This window comes from Tachysurus fulvidraco, chromosome 2 (assembly GCF_022655615.1).
Source record: "Tachysurus fulvidraco isolate hzauxx_2018 chromosome 2, HZAU_PFXX_2.0, whole genome shotgun sequence".
Classification (NCBI taxonomy): domain Eukaryota; kingdom Metazoa; phylum Chordata; class Actinopteri; order Siluriformes; family Bagridae; genus Tachysurus; species Tachysurus fulvidraco.
Window position 1 is genome coordinate 1,357,000 of NC_062519.1, and position 23,657 is coordinate 1,380,656.

General features: G+C 41.9%; 4 protein-coding genes across 7 annotated transcripts; 3 read left to right on the top strand and 1 right to left on the bottom strand.

Moving 5' to 3' along the window:
• The first annotated feature begins 328 nt into the window (after positions 1–328).
• Positions 329–3,073, top strand: ube2v1 (ubiquitin-conjugating enzyme E2 variant 1). Of its 2 annotated transcripts, none has more exons than XM_027176589.2 (4): positions 329–481; positions 1,826–1,974; positions 2,446–2,571; positions 2,653–3,073. In XM_027176589.2, the coding sequence occupies exons 1-4, from the start codon at positions 460–462 to the stop codon at positions 2,797–2,799; spliced, it is 444 nt and encodes a 147-aa protein (XP_027032390.1). In that variant the 5' UTR covers positions 329–459; the 3' UTR covers positions 2,800–3,073. The 2 variants fall into 2 exon arrangements, with proteins under 2 accessions (XP_027032390.1, XP_027032389.1); XM_027176588.2 differs by lacking the exon at positions 329–481 and adding an exon at positions 1,265–1,304.
• A 540-nt stretch (positions 3,074–3,613) lies between these two features.
• csnk2a4 (casein kinase 2, alpha 4 polypeptide) lies at positions 3,614–12,394 on the top strand. 3 transcript variants are annotated; one of them, XM_027176587.2, is made up of 13 exons: positions 3,614–3,789; positions 4,737–4,916; positions 5,779–5,890; positions 5,978–6,079; positions 6,371–6,421; positions 7,184–7,243; positions 7,358–7,441; positions 7,530–7,640; positions 8,520–8,621; positions 8,788–8,888; positions 10,092–10,240; positions 10,335–10,424; positions 10,623–12,394. In XM_027176587.2, the coding sequence occupies exons 2-13, from the start codon at positions 4,816–4,818 to the stop codon at positions 10,736–10,738; spliced, it is 1,179 nt and encodes a 392-aa protein (XP_027032388.1). In that variant the 5' UTR covers positions 3,614–3,789; positions 4,737–4,815; the 3' UTR covers positions 10,739–12,394. The 3 variants fall into 3 exon arrangements, with proteins under 3 accessions (XP_027032388.1, XP_027032386.1, XP_027032387.1); XM_027176585.2 differs by having other exon boundaries at positions 4,784–4,916; XM_027176586.2 differs by having other exon boundaries at positions 4,807–4,916.
• Positions 12,395–14,145: 1,751 nt separating this feature from the next.
• On the bottom strand, positions 14,146–20,429 carry slc2a10 (solute carrier family 2 member 10). The gene is made up of 6 exons (XM_027176559.2): positions 19,633–20,429; positions 17,847–17,935; positions 15,767–16,903; positions 15,166–15,288; positions 14,931–15,066; positions 14,146–14,466 (listed from the first exon to the last, which is right to left on the bottom strand). Exons 2-6 carry the CDS (start codon positions 17,848–17,850, stop codon positions 14,373–14,375), a joined length of 1,494 nt encoding a protein of 497 aa, XP_027032360.1. The 5' UTR covers positions 17,851–17,935; positions 19,633–20,429; the 3' UTR covers positions 14,146–14,372.
• A 696-nt stretch (positions 20,430–21,125) lies between these two features.
• tp53rk (TP53 regulating kinase) lies at positions 21,126–22,379 on the top strand. The gene is made up of 2 exons (XM_027176562.2): positions 21,126–21,506; positions 21,826–22,379. The coding sequence occupies exons 1-2, from the start codon at positions 21,275–21,277 to the stop codon at positions 22,305–22,307; spliced, it is 714 nt and encodes a 237-aa protein (XP_027032363.2). The 5' UTR covers positions 21,126–21,274; the 3' UTR covers positions 22,308–22,379.
• The last annotated feature ends 1,278 nt before the right edge of the window (positions 22,380–23,657 follow it).

Below are 23,657 nucleotides of genomic sequence, written 5' to 3' on the forward strand. Positions count from 1 at the left end.
TGATCACAGATGCATCACATGCACGTGTGGGAGAAATAAATATATATTGTGTGTGTGTATGTGTGTGTGTGTGCATGTATGTGTGTGTATGTATGTATGTATTTGTTTGTGTATGTGTGTGTATCTATGTGTGTATGTATGTATGTATGTATGTGTATGTGTGTGTGTGTGTGTGTGTGTGTGTGTGTATTTGGGTGGGTATGTGTGTGTGTGTGTGTGTGTGTGTGTGTATTTGGGTGGGTATGTGTGTGTGTATATGTATGTGGGTGGGTGGGTGGGTGTGTGTGGGGGCAAATAAAGAAATGTATTTTTATAACATCTGCATAATGACACACGAGTCCAATTTTTTTTTACCTCAGAGAAAATACAGATTCGTTACACGTGCTCGCGTAAGTGCGCGTCCTCGCTGCTGAATGGACGTAATGAGCAACGTGCGCGTGAACGCTCCTTAGCGACAAGATGGCGGCGTCCGCCGGATCAGGTAAAGCGAGTTTCCTCCGTTTTGTTTAATTGCTCCGTGATATCGGTTTCTAACTCATAAATTCGAGTTTGAATAAAAATATAATGGGTCGAGTAACTACCGCCAAACCCTGTGAATGGATCTATGTTGTTAATTTACACATTTAAGGGTGTGTGAGGTTAGCTAGCTAGCTAGTTAGCGTTTCCGAGTTGTCATTTTTCCCCACCTGTATTCTGATAACTAAGTCCCGCCTTCGGTGTCGCAATTGATTGGCCCAGGTATGACCCGTGTGTTGTGATTGGCCACCAATGTTCGGTATTCGACTCTGTGATTGGTTAGTAACGTCTCTTCACTCTGTACAGATCAGATGTTAGCATCTTGAACAAGTTTAAGCTCGTATTTTAATACAATGTTAAATCACAGTTAAGAACTGTTAATAATCACCGCTTTAATCTTTATTTCAGTTTTATTCGCCTTTTACTACTAGTGACTATTCGATTACAGCACAGTGGGCGGGGTTTGTCTGAATACGGGTGGTGAGGAACTTGTACCGGTGTCTTTTTAGTCAGTTATTAACATTATTGAGTTATTTTACATCCGTAGCTTTAACGATAAACCGTTTCTTCGTCATTTCCTCCGTCGTCCAAAGACTGAGGCATATTTTTTGCAGCTTGTTCGCATTTGTTAGGGGCTCCTAGATTTTGTTTAGCCTGTGATGCTAATTAGCTAGCTAGCGTGCTAACTAACTTAGTAACTGCAGCGTCACGACACAAATGTTACTGAACCTGCAAAACAAGCTGGAGCAAGAACAGCGTACAGATGCCTGGATCTGAGCTGTCACACTGTGGGGAAAGACCTAAAATCTGTGTGCGTGTGTTGTGAGAAATGATCAGGATTATATATATATATATATATACTGTTATTAAATGTATAAGATTCATTATGGGAAATTTTTGGGTAGAAAATACAGCTGCATGCACGGATTCTGGGTGGATGTGCACATGCATGTAAATACTGAATGTGTGTGTGTGTGTAGGAGTTTAGTGAAATAACGTGTGTGTGTGTGTAGGAGTTTAGTGAAATAACACGTGTGTGTGTAGGAGTTTAGTGAAATAACACGTGTGTGTGTGTGTGTTTGCGTTTGCATTCGTTCGTTGTGTAAATAGTTCATAATTAATCCATATGCACCAAACAAGGAAGTAACAGATAAGCGTCCTAACATGAGTACATGCACTAATTCTGTGAAATAATGGACCATATGAGAAGACAGGAATGAACAACAACTCAAGGCAACTGGTTTGTTATCTCTAGGGAAAAAGATGATGATAGTTATATTTCACGCTAATCCTCCTCCGTCTGTTTAAGGCGTCAAAGTTCCTCGTAACTTCCGTCTGCTGGAGGAGCTGGAGGAGGGGCAGAAGGGTGTAGGCGATGGGACGGTGAGCTGGGGTTTAGAGGACGATGACGACATGACCCTCACCCGCTGGAGAGGGATGATCATCGGGCCACCCAGGGTGAGTCTGTCTGCATGTGTGCACACTAGTGTCAAGTCTGTTTATCCTGATCCAGTCATTACACAGAGGGAAAGTACAAGAGTTAAATCATTGTTATTAAAAAAAATGCATAAAAAGTGCATAAAAAGTACAGTTATTGCAATAATGCAATAAAAATGTGTAAAAAAAAATGAACAGAAGCAAAGAACTGGTATAGACATAATAGAATAAAACAAAACAAATTTCAACACGTACAATAACTGAAATAAAAATGTTTTAAAATGGGAGAAAATATTTAAAACGAATTAAGTAAATGAATGGAATACAATAAGAAATGTGAAATGGAATACACTTACAATGATTAAAATTCTAATATTAAACAGCGAGTTAAAACATGTAGTTTGTAATAATCAATGTACCGTCGTTAATAAAATTGCAATTGCACTGATGTTCTGTGTGAGATTTCTGACCCTTTTTTGCGCTCATCCTTAGACGATTTACGAGAACAGGATATACAGCCTGAGGGTGGAGTGCGGACCTCGGTACCCGGAAACTCCGCCGCTCGTCAGATTCGTCACCAAAATCAACCTGAGCGGCGTCCACAACTCCAACGGCTTGGTGAGTCCAGGAGATACAAGTCCAGCTGATTCGTATAAAGCCATATGGGGTTTAGTACATTATGTTTCTGACGTGTTTCAGGTGGACATGCGAGCCGTGTCGTCTTTAGCCAAGTGGCAGAACTCCTACAGCATCCGTGTGGTTCTGCAGGAGCTGCGCAGACTCATGATGTGCAAGGAGAATATGAAGCTGCCACAGCCACCTGAGGGCCAAATCTACAGCATCTGAACCACACAAACACACAGTCCACATTCATAAACGTTTCCAAGACTCTCATCATTCCCTTATTTTATATTATGAAACTTCCCTTTCCCCATTTCAACAAAGTAGCCAATTAGCAGTTCCCAATACACAGAAAATCGTGGATGGTTCGTTATGACGCATCACACAGATCCTCTTACTGATCGTCTTGGTCTCTTCTTCTTTTTTTTTTGTTGTTTTTTAATCTTTGTTTGTTATACATGCAAATTGTAAAATAACATAAATTATCTTATTGAATGTATCTGTGTGTTGTGTGTTATTTAAAAGCTCACATGTAACTTTCTGTAAAAGGTGGCGTGTTTGTGTATGTTGTTTTTTTAAACACTATAACAGCAGTTATGATAAATGAATTAGGTTTCATGGGAATATTGAGATTAAATTTAGGGAGTTTGTTACTCTACAGGTAAAAATGTTCAAAATCAGCAGGATATTCTATACTTTATACTGTATATTCCACAAAAGCACATTTTCTGATAGATATGCTAAAAGTATGTGCACCCCCTTTATAGTGATGGAGTGAGTTCAGGTGTTTCAGCCACGCCCATTTACAAACAGGTGAATAAAATCAAGCACTTCATACGTTTTGTCATAATTTTTGTCATTCCAATACTTAAATAAAGCAAAAGCAGAGCTGATGTTAAATGCAATAAAAAAAAATCAACAATTATTTTTTTTTAATTCATCGTATTTAAACATTACTATAGCTTCGATTATCCGCGCATGCGTACACGCTCTCATGCGCTATATACCTCACGCATGCGTGATACGCTTATCGTTGACGAGTGCTGCGCATGCGTAGTTCAGAGCGCCGCTTAGCGGTCTGTGTGTGCCATATTGTCACTGAGACAGCAAAAAAAAACCTGTATCTCAGAAAGAGATTTAAAACATAAATAATAAATAAGCTGCCCGGACGCTGGGGTGGATATTTCTCATCACCGCTTACGGGTCATCTGAGAGGTAAAATTAGTGTAATGCAATTACATTTATTACACAAACTGCGTGAAGCTAAAGTGAGCTAGCGGTAACTAGGAAAGCCGGTTATAACTAATGACCGTTGGCTAGCTAGCTAGCGTGTTAGCATGTTAGCGCTAATGCTAAACCTGCTAGCATGTTAGCGCTAATGCTAAACCTGCTACTAAGTTTATATTCACTATATTAGAGAGATAATATTAACATTATGGCGTAATAGCCAAATGTCGGCTTTATGTTTTTAACTCATTGTATTGGACCGTATTATTAATATAATGTGTAAATAATAATAATATTATTATTATTAGATATAATTATAATATAATAATAATCTAAATATAATGTAATAATATAAATAATAATAATAATAATAATAATATAAATATATATAATAATTATTATATTATATATACTGTATATTATATTATTTCTTTATTCTTTTTATATATATATCTTTGCTGCTGTAACAGAAATTTCCCCATTGGGGGACAAATAAAGGTATATCTTATTTTTTATATTATTATTATTATTATTATTACTACAGGTGAATACTTTATTAAAATAATGAGTAAGCTAAACGAGTAGAAAGTCCTAGAAGACAAAGTCGTTCAGGTTAATTATATTTGTGTTTATTTTTTATTAATGAAGTGCAGATGCGGTTTTACTACAATTACAGTTGTTTATCTGAAAAATTATAACTGAATGTAGAAGCGAAACCGGGTGCAAGGAAAGAAAAAAAAACATGTTAATAAAGAAAATGATTTTCACGCTGATTAGTGAGTGTGTGATTTAATTTGTGTTCATTTGTTACCTTTAGAAGTTAGATCTGTAAGTTATTGTCTAAGTTTTTCATCAGGTTTTTTCCATCACGCTCACGTCTCTGTTGTGAATGTTAATAATAAAATGCATCATGTGTTGCTTTCCTGTTGTGTAAGTATTTAGGCATGTCACGGCCTTGACACAATCCCCTTTCTCTCTGAAGTCTCCATCTCTTTCTGTGCCAAGCTGTCAGATATGTCTGGTCCAGTGCAGAGCCGAGCTCGGGTTTACACCGAAGTAAACACACACCGGCCCCGAGAATACTGGGATTACGAATCTCATGTGGTGGACTGGGGGTAACGAACATGCCTTTTAATACACACACACATACACACACACATACACACATACAAGCACAGTCATTCTTACTAATTTCACTCTTTTTTTAGTCACATGAATGTGGAGGCTACCTGTCTGACTTATTTGTAACGTTCTTTTGTATTAACGTATCTTTATCTTTATGCCTCACAGTTCCGTCTGTCTGTCTGTCTCTCTGTCTCACAGTCCTGTCTGTCTGTCTGTCTCTCTGCCTCTGCTTTACACTCCTGTCTGCCTGCCTGTCTGTCTCTTTGCCTCATGCTCCCGTCTGCCTGCCTGTCTGTCTCTTTGCCTCACACTCCCATCTCTCTGCCTGTCTGTCTGTCTCTTTGCCTCACGCTCGTGTCTGTCTCTTTGCCTCACGCTCGTGTCTGTCTCTTTGCCTCACGCTCGTGTCTGTCTCTTTGCCTCACGCTCGTGTCTGTCTCTTTGCCTCACGCTCCCGTCGGTCTCTTTGCCTCATGCTCCCGTCGGTCTCTTTGCCTCATGCTCCCGTCGGTCTCTTTGCCTCATGCTCCCGTCTCTCTGTCTCTCTGCCTCACGCTCCCGTCTCTCTGCCTCACGCTCCCGTCTCTCTGTCTCTCTGCCTCACGCTCCCGTCTGTCTGTCTGTCTGCCTCACGCTCCCGTCTGTCTGTCTGTCTGCCTCACGCTCCCGTCTGCTTGTCATGGCTCTGGTGTAATGAAGACTGTGAATAATAAATAAGAGATGAATGTTTGTTTGTGACATGATAGTAAAATGTCTTTGGAGACGTATTTCTCTCTGAGTCTCAGGACTTTTCTGATTGAACACACCAAAGCATGTCTCGTTCAAATGTTTGTTTGTTTTTTGTTTGTTAAGAAATCAGGATGATTTCCAGCTCGTGCGGAAGCTCGGGCGCGGAAAATACAGCGAAGTGTTCGAGGCAGTTAACATCACCAACAATGAGAAAGTGGTGGTAAAAATCCTGAAGGTAAACATCCAACTTTATTAGACACAAAGTGTAGAAACAGGAGTGTGTGTGTGTGTTAGAGTCATGAGTGTGAATTCTCTCTGTCAGCCTGTGAAAAAGAAGAAAATAAAGCGCGAGATAAAGATCCTGGAGAACCTGCGAGGAGGTCCAAACATCATCTCACTCATAGACATTGTAAAAGATCCGGTGGTGAGTAAAAATAATGCGTTTCTTATCGGGGGATTTAGTTGTGTGGGAGACTAAAAAGCAGTAAGTCTAATGAGAGTTCTTTAGTACTGTATGTCCTTTAAAGTCCTTTAGAGAGAGAGAGAGTGTGTGTGTGTGTGAGGGGGGTTATTACCTATAACAGCTCATCCCCATGCAATGTGACAGCAAGTTTTATTTATCTAAGAATGAAATCAAGCTGTATTATGAGTGGTGTTTGCTGTGTATCAGCTTCCTCAGCGAGCTGATGGACATGATGTTTGTGTAACTTTACAGTCTCGAACTCCTGCCTTGGTTTTTGAGCATGTTAACAACACAGACTTTAAGGTAAGTAATAAACAACACCACACAAAGACCTGACCGCATTTCCTTCTTTTTCGTTCTTATACTTTCCTCACAGATGTCATGTAAATATGTAATTATATCTAATGTTTTTTTTAACACAATTACAGACGTTTGATTGGAAGCAGCTGATGCAATTCTAACACTTTGTACTTAACCTGATTACAGTCAGGACCACTTGAGTCAAAATAAAAACAATCCTTTGACATTTAAATTTTTATATGAGAGCTTATATGTTTTACATTTGGCGGTATGGGCTCTGTTCTGAATTCCCCATCCTTTTCATGAGATCCATGAAAGCTAGACAGGGAACAGCAGCAGCTTCTGGGGACAATCTCCCATTTAACTGGGAAAGCAGCCAGACAAACCCCCCCCAATTTAGAACAGAGCCTGCATCAGTGACAACAGAATGACACCGATTAAGTTAAACACACAGTTTCAAGCAGGAGATACAGTAGGGGAGGAGGTGGTGCAGCAATGCAGAGGAAACAGCCAAGCAGACAGACTGAGAAAAAGCATTTAAATAGGGCGCCCTGTTTGCACGGGACCAATAGAACGCTTAGGAATCAGATCAGCTGATGGGCGGGGTTAGATAATTGACATCAGCTGATAGCCGAGCTTGACCATGTGGCCTGCCTGAACTGATGCTGAGCGCTATATAAATGGTTGACTTCGTCAGTGTTTAGCTTGTTGTGCTGCTGTACTGTGACAGATTTATCATTTCTATCTGTTTATCTGGTTTATCAGCAACTCTATCAGACCCTGACAGACTACGACATCCGGTTCTACATGTTTGAAATCTTGAAGGTAAAACCCACAGCAGCCCTGTTTCATGTACACCAAATAAACTCTCCTTTTGTTCCTATTTATTTCCTATTTTGTAGTGAATTAATTATTTTTTTTTTTTTTCTTTGTGCGCAGGCTCTTGATTACTGCCACAGTATGGGAATCATGCACCGAGACGTCAAACCTCACAATGTCATGATCGACCACGAACACAGGAAGGTACAGAGTCGTAACACCAGCTGAAATGCTCTCGCTTTGTGGTGGCTTTTTTTTCTACATTATATTAAACAGTGTCATTTTCTCCCAGTTGCGCCTTATTGATTGGGGTCTGGCGGAGTTCTATCACCCGGGGCAGGAGTACAACGTCCGAGTCGCCTCGCGTTACTTCAAAGGACCAGAGCTTCTTGTTGACTATCAGGTCAGAGAAAGCATTTAGAACCAAAACCTTAACATTGATCTGTAATAATAATCAGTTAATATGTAGTGATTACATAGTGATTACACACAAGATATTTACAGCATGACATGACTCCAAAAAATAAATAACACCTTTTTAACATTTAGTTTTTTAAATGAATGAACGTATTAATAATGTGAAACGTTTGTGTACGACGTGTCACTGAAAATACTCGTCATTTCAAACATCTCTTGAATTCACATCATAGAAGCTATAATATTAAATATTAAACGGTATGTTGGTATGAGGGGGTCACGGGGGCTTAGTGGTTAGCACGTTCGCCTCACACCTCCAGGGTCGGGGGTTCGATTCCCGCCTCCACCTTGTGTGTGTGGAGTTTACATGTTCTCCCCGTGCCTCGGGGGTTTCCTCCGGGTACTCCGGTTTCCTCCCCCGGTCCAAAGACATGCATGGTAGGTTGATTGGCATCTCTGGAAAATTGTCCGTAGTGTGTGAGTGAATGAGAGAGAGAGAGTGTGTGTGTGTGTGTGTGAGTGAATGAGAGTGTGTGTGAGTGAATGAGAGTGTGTGTGAGTGAATGAGAGTGTGTGTGAGTGAATGAGAGTGTGTGTGAGTGAATGAGAGTGTGTGTGAGTGAATGAGAGTGTGTGTGTGCCCTGTGATGGGTTGGCACTCCGTCCAGGGTGTATCCTGCCTTGATGCCCGATGACGCCTGAGATAGACACAGGCTCCCCGTGACCCAAGAAGTTCGGATAAGTGGTAGAAGATGAATGAGTGAATGAATATTGGTATAAAGTTGTAGCTTCTGTCGTCATGACGCCAGTTCTCACGAGGTCTAGTTCGTTTTGTAATGAGCCGTGTTGCGTTCCTGCCTTACAGATGTACGATTACAGTCTGGACATGTGGAGTCTAGGCTGCATGCTCGCCAGCATGATCTTCAGGAAGGAGCCTTTCTTCCATGGCCATGACAACTACGACCAGGTAAACATGCATAATAATAATGATGATGATGATGATAAAAATAATAATAATAATAAGCATTTAGATAACTTTTAAAACATGTTTGTAAGTACTTCACTTTAAAAAAGCTGCAGAATTTTAATTTATTCTTTGTGTTTAACATCGCTGTTGTCTGCTCCCTGTGTAGCTGGTGAGAATAGCTAAAGTCCTGGGAACCGAAGACCTCTACGATTACATCGACAAATACAACATCGAGCTGGAGCCTCGCTTCAATGACATCCTGGGAAGGTGAGAGTTCTGACCCTCTGAGATACTGATACCAGCTAAAGACACACAGACTCTTGATACAAGCTCATTGTGCTGGAACCTGATTTCCTCTTCTCTATGAATTTGTTGTAAATTGTCATTTATTAGTTTACTGTTTATTAGCAGAAAAACAGGGAAGTAATAGTGAAATGTATGGAATAGCAAGGTGCATGGGGGGTGTAGTGGTGAGGAGAAAATGTACAGAATACACACGACTTCCTCCTTCTCACTTTACATGTTGAAATGTCATTTTACTTTTGCTCTCCCAGTTGTGCCTTAAATAGCTTTGTATGGAATAGGGCTGGGCAATTAAACGATAACGATATGGTTCGCGATAGACACGTGATCGATATCAATAAAAAACCTGTTCGATATTTTTTGTTCTTCACCGGAAGAAACCAACAACATCTGTAGCTGCAACACCGCACAAGCAGCTAGTGAACAGCTAGTGAACTTCCTAACACTAAATTCTCAGCTTTCTCTCTGTTTATATTTAACACTTTGCACTAGTTTATTACACTCTATTAAACATTTCTTACACTTTCTTTCATTTCGCACCTTAAATGTTAAGAGATAATAGTTAAGTGTTCATTGTGACTTTAGACTCATGTTTACATTATAATTAATTGAGGTTTGTCTTAATAACTAAGGGGATTCTGATCAGAGGAAGGTTTAGTTTCAAATAAAAAGATTTACATGTAATATATTTTTCTCCTGGTCCTTATTTTAAATGATATAAAAAATATCAATAATTATCGATATCACGATAAGAAACACCGATATCGTGATACAGTTTTCAGCCGTATCGCCCAGCCCTAGTATGTAATCCTGTCTTCATCAGGATGCTGATGAAACCAGACATTTTCAATGTTCTTTAGAACTTCTGGTGCAGATTCCATCAACTCTAACTGCGTTGTGGTCAGTAGGTAGATTTCACAGAGCGAAACACTTCACCAGAGGTGAGACATTACGGACACTTGGAATGTCTGTTTCCGTGTCTCTTATCGTATCAACTTAGAGGGAGGAGTTTCTGCTAAACTAAGTGACGTTTTAAAAATTAAATTTTTTTAATTGTCAGAAACGTAAAAGCTTCTGCTGAGAATCGTGGGGTAAACAGATCAAAGTAATTTGGTGTAATTGAGTTTCTGATCTTTCGTCGTTCCTCTGTTGTCCCTCTAACGGCAGACATTCCCGTAAACGATGGGAGCGCTTCGTACACAGTGAGAACCAGCACCTGGTGAGTCCCGAGGCTTTGGACTTCCTGGATAAACTTCTGCGATACGATCATCAGGCACGGCTGACGGCTCGGGAGGCCATGGAGCATCCCTACTTCTGTGAGTAATGAAACGATCCACTGCTGACTGATTCCATGGCCTCCGTGTTCTTCATCTTTGTGCTTCACGTGTAATCCACCTCTCTCCGCTGCAGACCCTGTGGTGAAGGATCAGTCTCGCATGGTGGGTTCCTCTAACGTTCCAGCTCTGAACACCGCAGTGAGCACCGCCAGTCTGATCACCGGTAAGAACAGGAAGTGAGGTCATGCAGAACCACACACACTCTTCCTGCACTCAGATCCTCATTCATTGGATTATTCTCTCTTCTCCTTCTTCTGTATTCTCCTTATTATTCTTTAAATTTATTTATTTATTTATTTATTTATTTATTTATTTAACGTTTACATTTTTAATTCCCTTGTTTATTTCCCCCCTTGAACAGGGATCGCCGCTCTCCCCGCCTCCACAGCTCTCGGCCCGCTGGCCGGCTCACCCGTCCTCTCAGCTGCCAACAACCTCAGCGCCGTCGTGCCCGCCACCGCCGGCGCCACTCAGTGATGCTGAGGGCTGGATGATCTCCGATCTTTTCGGTTCAGCCTGCAGGGGAAGATGGATGGGGGACAGAGAATCCTTCTGTTTACCCCGCCCCCTGCTCTTCCTGACTCCGCCCCCTTTCCCTCTCCTAATTAAGTTAAACAAACTCTTGACTTGTTTAACAGTTTACCTGAACCATACGGACTATAGTGTGTGTGTGTGTGTGTGTGTGTGTGTGTGTGTGTGTGTGTGTGTGTGTGCGCGGTTGAGTGATTTTAAGCACATTTTGTCCTCATGTTAGATAAGTGTTGGTTTATGATTAGCTCGACGCTATAATCTCATTCAGCTAATCACAAATCAGCTCCTGTTTTTTTTTTCACTGACTCGGAGACTCACTGACTTTTTTTTATGTATTATCGCAGTTCCACTGGATTGGTTGCAGAGTAGAAGCATAAACTCGCAACAAGCTCATAACCGAATCGTCCGTTTGTTTGTTTTTGTTTTTTTTCTCCATAATAAATAACGATTATGCAAAAAAAAACCCTCTAATCCAGCATGTTGTTTGTTTTCCCAGGTTATCTGCTCCGTGTCGGTGTAAAAGCTTTAGTCCTGTGTGTCTGTAGAGTTTTACTCATACTGGTGCTGTTAGAACACTCCTCGTCCTCGTGAGCGTAACACGCGCCGGTGCGTTAAACGACACGACGCCTGCGTTCACGTGCTGCAGAAACGTCACGACTTCGCCACGTGATGAGCTGGAAGCGAAATGACTCGGCAATATCACCTTATTCTCCTGTTTACTTTCCAAAACCTGCTGCTATTCTCTTCAGACTCGATCTTTAGAGGATTCCATTCTTCAGATATACGTTTTTTTTTGTTGTTTTTTTTTTACTGACAGGATTTTTTTTTTTTTTTTTCTAATTACATTTCAACCCAAAAGTATTAATTCTGTGTCGTTAACTCCTCCTCTTCTCAGCCGGGCCAAGCTTCACTCTGATTGGTCTATGGAGAGAACCGGCGGACCAATCGGAAGGCAGTTTTTGGATCGTAATCACCAGACGTGTGGTTTAACTCCGGTACACACGCCTGCTTACAGAGAGACTCTCCAGACTTACACTTATGTTCCAAGTGCAGATGATTTTCACCATGATGCACTTTTGTAAATTACAGCCAATGGGGGGGAAAAATCCAGATATCGTGTAAGTTGTGTAGAAAAGAATGGTTGTGTAGATAGTGTGTAAAATAAAGGTGTGACACGCTCAGTGACGTCACACACCAAAGTCCTGAAAGCTTCCTAATAGTCATCAGACCCTTAACTCCTCGCTCGGATGTTTCAGAAACGTGCTACAAGACGACAGAATCGCTCTGAACACGTGACCCACATCACCCCAGGGAGTCCGTGTTCTTTCACGTATTGTGATTTTTTTTTTCTGTCGCTCCTCCAAGGATTTTAACTCCTCTAAAGATTATAACAATCTTTTACATGAGTTTATGTTTTTATTTAAGTTCCTGGTGTTTTTCCATGATGTAAATCTGATGCTCTCCCTCTCTCTCTCCCTCTCTCTCTCTCTCTCCCTCTCTCTCTCTCTCTCTCTCACACACACACTTGTACATACGTCTCTGTCCTCATCTAGTATAATTAGTATTTCAAGATATTTGTGTAAATAAACGTCTTTTATTTATCGCACGTGTAATTATTGACAACTATTAATCTTAAGCCTGTCTTTAGTTTCAGTGTTGAAGGTTTTAAATTAACGTATATTTTATTATTATTTTATTATTTAATCTAAAAACATTCCTATTTAGTGTCTAATTTTATTGTTTGATTTTGAAGGATGTTTAATTTTTAAGTTCAATGTAACGGTCATAAACATTTAATTTTACCATTTGTTTTTTAACGTGTTTTTAATTTTGATATTTATTAAGGTTTGTTTTTTTTAAAGTGTGTTTAATTTTAACATCTGCTTTTAATTTAACCCTTTACTGCACACAGTTTTAATTTTTCATGATGAAGCTTATTCCACTAAATCTCAGTTCATTTTGGGATATTTTGTTAATTATATATTTATTTTTTATTTTTTTGGACCCTCTTTAAGGGCGACGTCGTCCAACGTACAAAATCACAGGGAAAAAATGATGAATACAAAGATCATGAAACGAAACAAATTTCAAGAGCAAAAGCACATTTTACAAAATCCTTCAAAATGGCAATAAATAATTCAGAAATAAAGCTAAAAACACTTCCAGGCGCAGACCGGTCTGTCAGTCGTGCCATTTACTGCCGTGTTCTTCACTAAAAATCTCATTTGTAGAACAAAGGTGTAGATTGTTTTCCACACATCACTTTGGGTGTTTTTGTACAACCAGGAACTTTATACCTTCCCTACTGTTTTATACTGTGTTATAATGTTGTTCTGTAGTTGTGAAGTTCCTTTATCTTTGTGACGATGTGATTTACGAGAGTCCGGAACTTGTACAGCTCGTCGTAGTCGGCCGTATCTCTTATAGTGACACATGCGATTTAACTACCGTGACTCCAAAACATGCGAGTAGCTCGAAGACCAAAGTAAAGTGCCAAAGAACTGTTCTAGTTGGACAGTAAGGTTTAGGGCCTCGGCAGGGTCGCATGGATGCTGTACAGGTTTGACTCTAATAATGAGAAATACGTTTAAAGATGTCATGAAAGAAAAGAACTTTAAAATGTTGTTATGGAGACAGAATTTCACCAGTTGATGAAGTGATCTGTAACTATGCAGCTTTTGCATCCTGGGGTTTGGCAAGAACTAGTGTAGATCTATAAATCTGTAGAGTGGCTATAAAAACATCTACAAAGTACATTTCCTAAGCCAATAAACGAACAGCAAAAAAATAAAAATAAAACAACATTAAACCACTATAAAAAGCTACTCTACAACTCCATGTGGTAGTAAAGTAAGTCCTGCCTTCAGATGATGACATTCATTCATTCATTCATCTTCTACCGCTTATCCGAACTTCTCGGGTCACGGGGAGCCTGTGCCTATCTCAGGCGTCATCGGGCATCGAGGCAGGATACACCCTGGACGGAGTGCCAACCCATCGCAGGGCACACACACTCTCATTCACTCACACACACACACACACACACTCTCATTCACTCACACACTCACACACACTACGGACAATTTCCCAGAGATGCCAATCAACCTACCATGCATGTCTTTGGACCGGGGGAGGAAACCGGAGTACCCGGAGGAAACCCCCGAGGCACGGGGAGAACATGCAAACTCCACACACACAAGGCGGAGGTGGGAATCGAACCCCTAACCCTGGAGGTGTGACGCGAACGTGCTAACCACTAAGCCACCGTGCCCCCTGTGCAGTACAGGGTTAAGGCAATTTGCTGTGTTAACTGTGATATTGGAGCTCAGTCAAAGATACAAAACAGTCTGACAAAATGTTCAATCTTTTTATTTAACATTGTATAATAAATTAATAAAAGGAGGAATCGATTCAACGGCTGGTGAGCGGATCGAGATCGAAGAAGCTGCGTCCTGATCACGTCAGAGATATCCAGAGATATCCAGAATTTCCACATGATCTTCAGCTCCATGTCTTCATCACTCCTGGTGTTTAGGTTGCAGTAAAACCTGACGTCTGTCCTCGTCCCTGCTGCTGATGTTTACAGTGATGAACTGCTCCAGGAGACTCTCTGATATCTGGGTGAAAAATGTCTCCTCTGGAAAACACTGCAGAATTCTGCTCTGTGAGGAAACCTGTGGAAATTTTAGCTTCAGATTTACACTGCGTAAAAACTGCTTCTGTCAATAAGGAATAAAGTTAAACCATCGCTATTAGTACACGATGAAGGTGACGGTAGAAACGTGTTGCTGCTTAGCCGAAGCTAATTTGCGAAATGCCACAATCTGATACTTTTAGTGACACTGTAATACATTCTAACTACAATTCTAACAATTGGCAGGTTATCAGGGGAAAAAACACCCCCTGCTGCCGGAGAGTTAACGTTACCTGAGCTAATCAGGACGCTAGTTATCGTTAGCAAAGCTGTATTTTATGCTAATCATGTAAAGTGTAAGGTTAAAGGTGTTAAGATACAGATTTGTTGTGATGTGATGTCATGTGATCCAGCATGTGATTGTTTTATCAAGATTACAGATAAAAATAATTCCATTTTATTTAGAATATAATTTCAATTAAAAGATTGTTATTGTGATCTGACCGTCTTTCGCTCAGCTCCCTGTCGATGTCCTGCAGCGCTTTGCCTTTCGTCTCTGGTAGAAGGAGATGGATAAAAACCACAGCTGCTACAGCCATGACACCGTATGTCATGAACGTTCCGGAAAGACCCATCACATCTGGGGGAGGGGGGGGGAGAGAAATCAGGACTATTAGCATAAACGCCGCGCAAGATTAGCATAGCGCTTATTGTACTAACTCTGGATTCGTCTACGTGCCGATGACGTTGAGGAAGGTGAAGGTGACCATCAGGTTGGCTGTCCAGTTAAAGCAGCTGCTGAAAGCGAACGCTCGTCCGCGGACATCTGCTGGGAAAATTTCGCTCAGCACCACCCACGTCACTGAGGGGGGGAAAACAAAACACTACTTTCATGAGAGAGGCTGATGACCAAGAAGCACGAGATGGTTACGGTGGAGAGAAAAGTCAGTGTCGGGACAGAAGTCTTCTACAAAACCCACAAGATATAAACCCATTATTTACACTAGATACCAAAATCACACAGGGACCGAATCTGTTTAATGTTACAAACATCTAACCATCAAATCTGTCTGTCTTAAGGAAAGAACTCCCATAATTCTGTTCACTGCCTTCACATCATCAACATTAAACGCTAACAGCTACAACCTAACTAGCTAAGTTCTTATCCTCAGACATTAGCTTGTACTCAGTCGTTGCTTAGCGACAGTGCTTCTAACTTTAAGCGTCTGAACAGTCGATGAGAGGAAGTGGTACGGAGCCACAGCAACGCTTTTATCTTTTTTTAGTGCCATAAAGAATGTTGTCAGTTTTTGCCCCGACAGAAGCAGAAGTCCACGTACTTGGACCGAAGCTCATGGAGAAGGCGGCAACAACAGCCATCATGCAGAACAAGATGATCCAATTAAACGTTCCTGTGTGATGAAGTGCAGCGACGTCCAGACGTCCGCCGCTAGCCGTGTTGTTTCTGATCTCAGGTACCAGAGTGTCATTTAAACGAGAGCTGCAGTGTCTCAGTGCATCAAACTCTGAATATCTGCTCAGAAATCCGATAACCATCAACCCAACAGCCATGATGGAGCACCCGCCGATCAGAAGCGGCCTCCGTCCCACTTTATCCGCACAAAACATCGCCGCTAACGTCGCAATGACTTTGACGACCCCGAGTCCGAGCGACGCCGACACGGCAGATGCGCCGCTGTTAAATCCCACAGACTGGAATATGGTGGAGGCGTAGAGGAGCACGTTGGGCTGACCCGTGAACTGCTGGAACACCACCAGCCCGAGTCCGATTGTGGTTCTGGTGCGCATGTTATCACGGCGCTGAAACAGGTTTACCAGTGTGTTCACTTTCCTGTGTGTTTGGGCTCCACCAAAAGCCTCGTCTTCGCCGCTCTCATTCAGAAGCCGTGAGCCTGGTGTGAGCTGTGAAGGCAAAACCCAAAGCAAAAACAACTGCACAAGCAATGGCGCCACTACCAACCCGAACATGTACCGCCATCCTGACGGAGCACCGGATAAGATGTAGTTAACTGCGTACGCGAGCAATATCCCAACCGTGACGCCGACTTCATACAGCGTGACCATCAGACCTCTGCGTTCGGGTGAAACCGTCTCAGAGACAAGGATGCAGCAGGACATGGAGGACACACACATGGCGAATCCCACCGTGAGACGGCCAGAGATTAGCATCAGAACCGAGACGCTGACACTCAGGATGAGGCTCCCGACAATGATGAGCAGGTTACTGAGCAAGATGGACGTCCTCCTGCCATGACGGTCGATCAGCCAGCCGCCGAGAACAGAAGCTAGTATGGCTCCAATGAGGAGGGAACTGACCACAGCCTCCTGCTGCACACAGCTGAGATGGAACCGGACCTGCAGCTGCAGCAGAGCACCAGAGATGATTCCCAGTTCGTAGCCGAACACCAGACCACCGAGAGATGATACGGCAGCAGCCACAACTACAGCAGAGCAACCTGAGGAGAAGAGAGACTTTATTAGCACTGTTTATAAATTATAGCCACAAAAGGCACAAACTAGGTGTGTTATGATGTTACACCACGAACAAAGAAGAGCACAGCAAGATTCCACTCAGTCAAATAATACCCGAATTTATCAGGCACTATTTCTCTCTCTCTTTTTTAAAGAAATGTTCTACCAGTTTCACTTTTTTACTGCGGTGCAAATGTACTGAGTTCCTTCCGGTGCACAAAGTTCCTGAAAATGTTCTTGAGGTACCTACAGATACTATGTTCCAGTCAGATCTCAGAACCTCCCACAGGGTGTGTAGGAGTGTTTTATCCTCACACCGTTAACACAACCTCTACACACTGATTTGCTCCATCAGTTATTTAGAAGGAGAAATATTATAACTCGTCTGTTTCAGTTGTTGCTGCAGGTTATTTGTATCGAATAAACTGAAGTAAATCCTACAGACAGAGTGAAATCGGGGGACGTCGTGGCCTAATGGTTAGAGAGTCTGACTCGTAACCCTAAGGGTGTGGGTTCGAGTCTCGGGCCGGCAATACCACGACTGAGGTGCCATTGAGCAAGGCACCGAACCCCCCCAACTGCTCCCTGGGTGCCACAGCATAAATGGCTGCCCACTGCTCCGGGTGTGTGTTCACGGTATGTGTGTGTGTTCGCGGTGTGTGTGTGTGTGTGTGTGTGTGTGTGTGTGTGCCCACTTTGGATGGGTTAAATGCAGAGAACGATTACTGAGTCTGGGTCACCGTACTTAGCCGTACGTCACGTCACTTTTAATCTCAGAGCCTCCTGTGTACAGATTCTGTACCAAAACACTGAAGCTGTTCAGCTTTAAAAATAAGTCTTCCACGTGTTCCTACAGTAATTAGGACCTAAAGTTCACAGTAACATCACACACAGTCGTGAACAGTGGAGCAGATTAGACTCACTCACCCATGGGGCTTTATTCTGTAGGAGCCGCACAGCTTCTTCTGACAGAATAATTCAGCAGCAGGGTTTCATTTCACTGAAGGAAAACTGAGCTGAAAAAAGAGAAAACAGCATTAACCCATGTGTTAAAGTTCCATCAGCTTGTGTTTGTTTTGATGCTCTCTCTAGAAGAGATAGGACGAAGAGAGATGAGAGATTAGGAGCGAGAAAGGAAGAGCGATAGAGATGAGAGAAGAATCGAAAAAAATCTAAATAAAAAACACAACCGAAAAAAAATCTCTCTATCTTTAACTCCTCTCTTCTCTCTATCGAACTCCTCTCTATCTCTCGACTCTCCTCTCTCCTCTCTCTCTCTCTTCTCTCTCTCTCTCTCACTCTCCTGTCTCTCCTCTCTCCTCTCCCCCCCCTCTCTCTCTCTCTCTCTCTCTCTCCATCTCTCTCTCACACACACAGCTGTAACCATGGCAACCCTCTTGTTGATGCTCCTGCTTTAATCCACTTCAGGTTGCTGAAGGAATAAAAGACTAATCAATTAGCATCAGAAACATCAGACCGGATAAAATTAGGAGCTGTTTAGCATTCGTTTAATCACAACCTTGTGTCCTTTTCTTAAGACATAATCACACATTTATACGCTTCACAAACTTTAATCTTAATTAAGGTTGTTTTCTTTTTTTTTTTTACCAACACAGGTAAGTTTAACCTTAACATTATTTACTGTATGTAGTATGTAGCACCGAACATTTATTATTTTTTTCATTGTATTTTAGTGGCAACAAAAAAAGAGTTGTATTAATGAATTTAATACAATGTTATTAATAGTGATGATAATAATAAGGAGATATAAATAATAATTGTTCGTAGTTTTAGGAAAATAAAAATTTAAAGAGGAGAAACACCATTTTAAACAGATTATTCATTCATTCATTCATTCATCTTCTACCGCTTATCTTAGCTTAACGTCTCGGGTCACGGGGAGCCTGTGCCTATCTCAGGCGTCATCGGGCATCGAGGCAGGATACACCCTGGACGGAGTGCCAACCCATCACAGGGCACACACACACTCTCATTCACTCACACTCACACTCACACACACACACAAACACACACACACTCTCATTCACTCACACACACACACACACACACACACACACTCTCATTCACTCACACACACACACACACACACACACACACACACACACACACACACACACACACACACACACACACACACACACACACACTCTCTCATTCACTCACACTCACACACACACACACACACACACACACACACACACACACACACACACACACACACACACTACGGACAATTTTCCAGAGATGCCAATCAACCTACCATGCATGTCTTTGGACCGGGGGAGGAAACCGGAGTACCCGGAGGAAACCCCCGAGGCACGGGGAGAACATGCAAACTCCACAGGCGAACGTGCTTAAACAGATTATAATAAAATGAATTGTTTCACCTCTAAAACTCTGAGAACTTTTATTTTACTTTTAATTTATTAAGTAAAAACATTTTTTATCATGACTTTATTTTTGTAAGATGTTCTGTTTCTTCTAAAAGACTCAAAGTTCACAATTAGTAAATAATATTGAACAAATGTCCCGAATGAACAGTCAGAGATTCAGGTGAAGCTGAAAAGAGAATTTCACCAAACTTTAGAGTTTAAACCTCAAGCTTATGTTGAGATAAATAAGATGTTCAGGTTTTTTAGACAGTTTTAATCAGGATGATTTCCAGTGAAACTCCAGAGCACTAATCACTAACCTCACTGTCCTTGTGCTCAGCTTCACCAACAGCTTTGGGGATGATGGAAGTTTCTATTCCAATCCCATCATTGTATTCGATCCTAATTCGTTTTGATCTTCATCACATCTGCAGCAGCTGGAGATCAAACACACCGCTACTTTTTATAGTGAAGAACTAAAAGATTAGATGCTTCATCTTCTCATCTGCCTTCTTCAGTGTTCATTACGGGCTACATCACAAAAATACAAAGACCAGCCCTTTAAAAGACTTGTAAAAACTTCTTCACCGAGTTTTCTTCATCATTCCTCAACAACACGGTCAGGGCTTGGAGATATCATACATGGGGTTGCCAGATTGAGGCTTTGTACCCTGAGTGTGAAATCACATTGCGCTAAAAAAAAAAAAATGACCGAAACTTGTGAATGAATCTGTTTAATATTACGCTTTGTGTTGATTTGTAGAACTGTCACTTTTGCTCGGGTTTAGTCTCCACGTGAACGCGCATTTTCAGTCTGAACATTTTTATATAATCCAATAGTCTGAAGCACGGAAACTTGTTTTGAAACCAAATCCGTCAGTTCAGGAAAATTGTGAATAACGTAGTTTAATACGGAACACTACAGACTGTAAAATACACCGTATAAAGCATGTATGGAATGAAAGGTGTGTTAAAACACGATCTAGTTAAATCTGGCAACCCTGTTTACGTGGCACACACACTGACCAATAAATAAATAACGAGCTCGAATTACAAAGACTTTTAAAAATGACTGCTCATATTTCTCTGTTACTCACACACCCGTATACACACACACACACACACACTCTCTCTCTCTCTCTCTCTCTCTCTCTCTCTCTCTCTCTCTCTCTCTCACACACACACACACACACACACACACACACACACACACACACACACACACACACACACACACACTCTCTCTCTCTCTCTCTCTCTCTCTCACACACACACACACACACTGCTGTATCTCTCTCTCTCTCACACACACACTGCTGTATCTCTCTCTCTCTCTCTCACACACACACACACATACACACACACACACACACACACACACACACACACACACACTGCTGTATCTCTCTCTCTCACACACACACACACACACACACAGCTGTATCTCTCTCTCTCTCACACACACACACACACACACACACAGCTGTATCTCTCTCTCTCTCACACACACACACACAGCTGTATCTCTCTCTCTCTCTCTCTCACACACACACACACACACAGCTGTATCTCTCTCTCTCTCACACACACACACACACAGCTGTATCTCTCTCTCTCTCACACACACACACACAGCTGTATCTCTCTCTCTCTCTCTCTCACACACACACACACACACACACACACACACACACACACACACTGCTGTATCTCTCTCTCTCTCTCTCTCTCTCTCACACACACACTCTCACACACAGTATTTATAAAAATGCATGGATAATGTCACTTATTCACAGGTTTACTGTTAAATCAGAGAGAAGTTAATAAGATATTCGGAATGAACAGGATCCGAACTTTATACTTTATTTTTTCAGAAAATACTTTTGTTGTTTAAGACACTGAAGTTCACGTGAGCCTCCGGCAACCTTTACGTTTGACCCGGAAGTGAACAAGGGAAGCATCATGGCGGAGGCGGACAGTGTGAGCGCGCGGTCAGTGGTGTCGTTTCTGCGCGACGCCGAGCTGATTAAACAGGGCGCGGAGGCGCGCGTGTACCGGGTCCGGTTTTTAGGGCGGAGCGCAATAGTGAAGGAGCGGTTCCGTAAACGGTACCGACACCACGTGCTGGATGAGAAGCTCACGAGACGCCGCACGGCTCAAGAGGTCCGGTCCATCCTGCGCTGCCGGAAAGCAGGTCGGTACTGTCGCAGTGTTCATAACAACAACAACAACAACAACAACAGTGCAGACTTCATGTCTTACAGTTAAACGTTATATTACAGCAGTTTATAGCACGTTTCTGATTGGTCCGAAAGTGTTGAGTAATTCTCTCATTAAAATAAACCTATTATTAGCACGTGTGTTACTGACAGAGCTGCTGTTCACCACCACATTCTGACCAATCAGAGAACAGAACCTCTCTCTGGTGTATTGATGTACAACATGACCTTCAGGACACTAGAACATCAGACCGTGACATGTATAAAGACTGTGATTAACACTGATGTCTGTAGGTATCGCAGCTCCGGTCGTCTACTTCGTGGATCTCAGCACCAACTGCATTTTCCTGGAGGAGATCACTGACTCCATCACGGTGCGTGAGCACATCGCGGATGCTCAGGCTAAAGGACAGTCCATCGAGTCTCTGCACAGCCTCGCTGACAAAATGGGCCGGATCCTGGCCAAGATGCACGACGAGGACGTGATCCACGGAGACCTCACTACCTCCAACATGCTGCTGAAGCCGGAGCTCTCTGGAGACCTCAAGCTGCTGCTCATTGACTTTGGCCTGAGCTTCGTCTCTGCTTTACCTGAGGACAAAGGCGTGGACCTGTACGTGCTGGAGAAGGCTTTTCTCAGCACACACCCCAACACAGAGACTCTGTTCCAGAAACTTCTGCAGAGTTACACCACTGCATCCAAAAAAGCTCCACCGGTGATTAAAAAACTGGACGAGGTCAGACTCCGAGGCAGGAAACGGTCCATGGTGGGATGAGGAGAGAAGAATGTAACGTGCTGTGGTCATGTGACCGGTTCTGTAAATAAAACTCTCTTTTTTGGATGTTGACTCGCCGTCTTTCATTGTCTTTGTCTTCAGTCTGATTTAAGTGAGTGTTAAAGATTCCACACCTTTATATTTACTAACAGTTCCCTAACTAGCAGTCAGCAAGCTAATGAATATTCATGAACATCTGGATTTCTGGTTCATGAATATTAATGTGGAGGAGGCGGAGTTTCACTGCAAGTCAGAAAAATGAAACCAAGATAAAATCTTGTCAAAACTGTAAGTGAAAAATGATCAGACAAGTGAAAAGCAGAAATGTAAAATAACCTGTTTTCATAAGTATACACACCCCTACACTAATCCCTGGTTGAAGAAGCCGTCTCTGTCTTTTCAGTAAGAGTCAGACAAATATACAAAATACAAATACAAAGACCAACAAAACAAAACGTGTGTGTGTGTGTGTGTGTGTGTGTGTGTGTGTGTGTACATACATACATATATACACACATACATAAATCAAAGACGAAAATATATTAATAACAATAATTATAATGACAATAATAACGATGAAGACAGTAATAGTATCACACAAGACAAAATGTAAATGTAAAATTGGGTATGAGGAAGGTGACAATATCAACAGTAATAGCAATAATAATAATAACAATGAAAAATCCAATTAATAAGAAATAGTAATAATAGTATTAGCAGTAGTAGTAATGATCTTCTGGTCTTCTGGTAAAGTCGTTCCTGTGTTGATGTGGATGTATATTTTGGGTCGTTTATCTTCAGCTCATTAGCAGATAGCTGAAGTTTCTCCACTAAAATCAGCTGGAATTTGTATCTCCTGATCATTTCATCCACCTGATAAAAGCCCCGGTTCTAAAGCCTGATGCTGCCACCACCATGTTGCACCGCGGGGATGGAGATCTTCTGCTGATACAAACAGAGAATTAAGAATGGGTCTGATTGGACTGCATAACACTGTGATACATGGTTTGAGGTGATCTGAGTTCAGCCTGAGTGTTTGTCACAATCTGATATTTTGAGATGAATCACTCCAGGAGAAGTTACACGCTGACATGTTGCTTCACGTTCAGCCGAAGTGAACACAGCGAGGAGTCGGTGCACGTTTGAAGACTTCACAGCGGTTTGATTGTGACATCAGGAAGTTTCTCTTGAACAAAATCAAACCTTTTCAGTGCTTCTGAAGATTCAAACCCAAGAACATTTCATGTGTGAGACGTTCAGCGTGAAGCAGCGAAGCCTGAGACGATTCTGAACACCGGACGGGAGGAAAAGAGTTGAACAAAATACACTTAAAATATAAAGGAGAAAAAA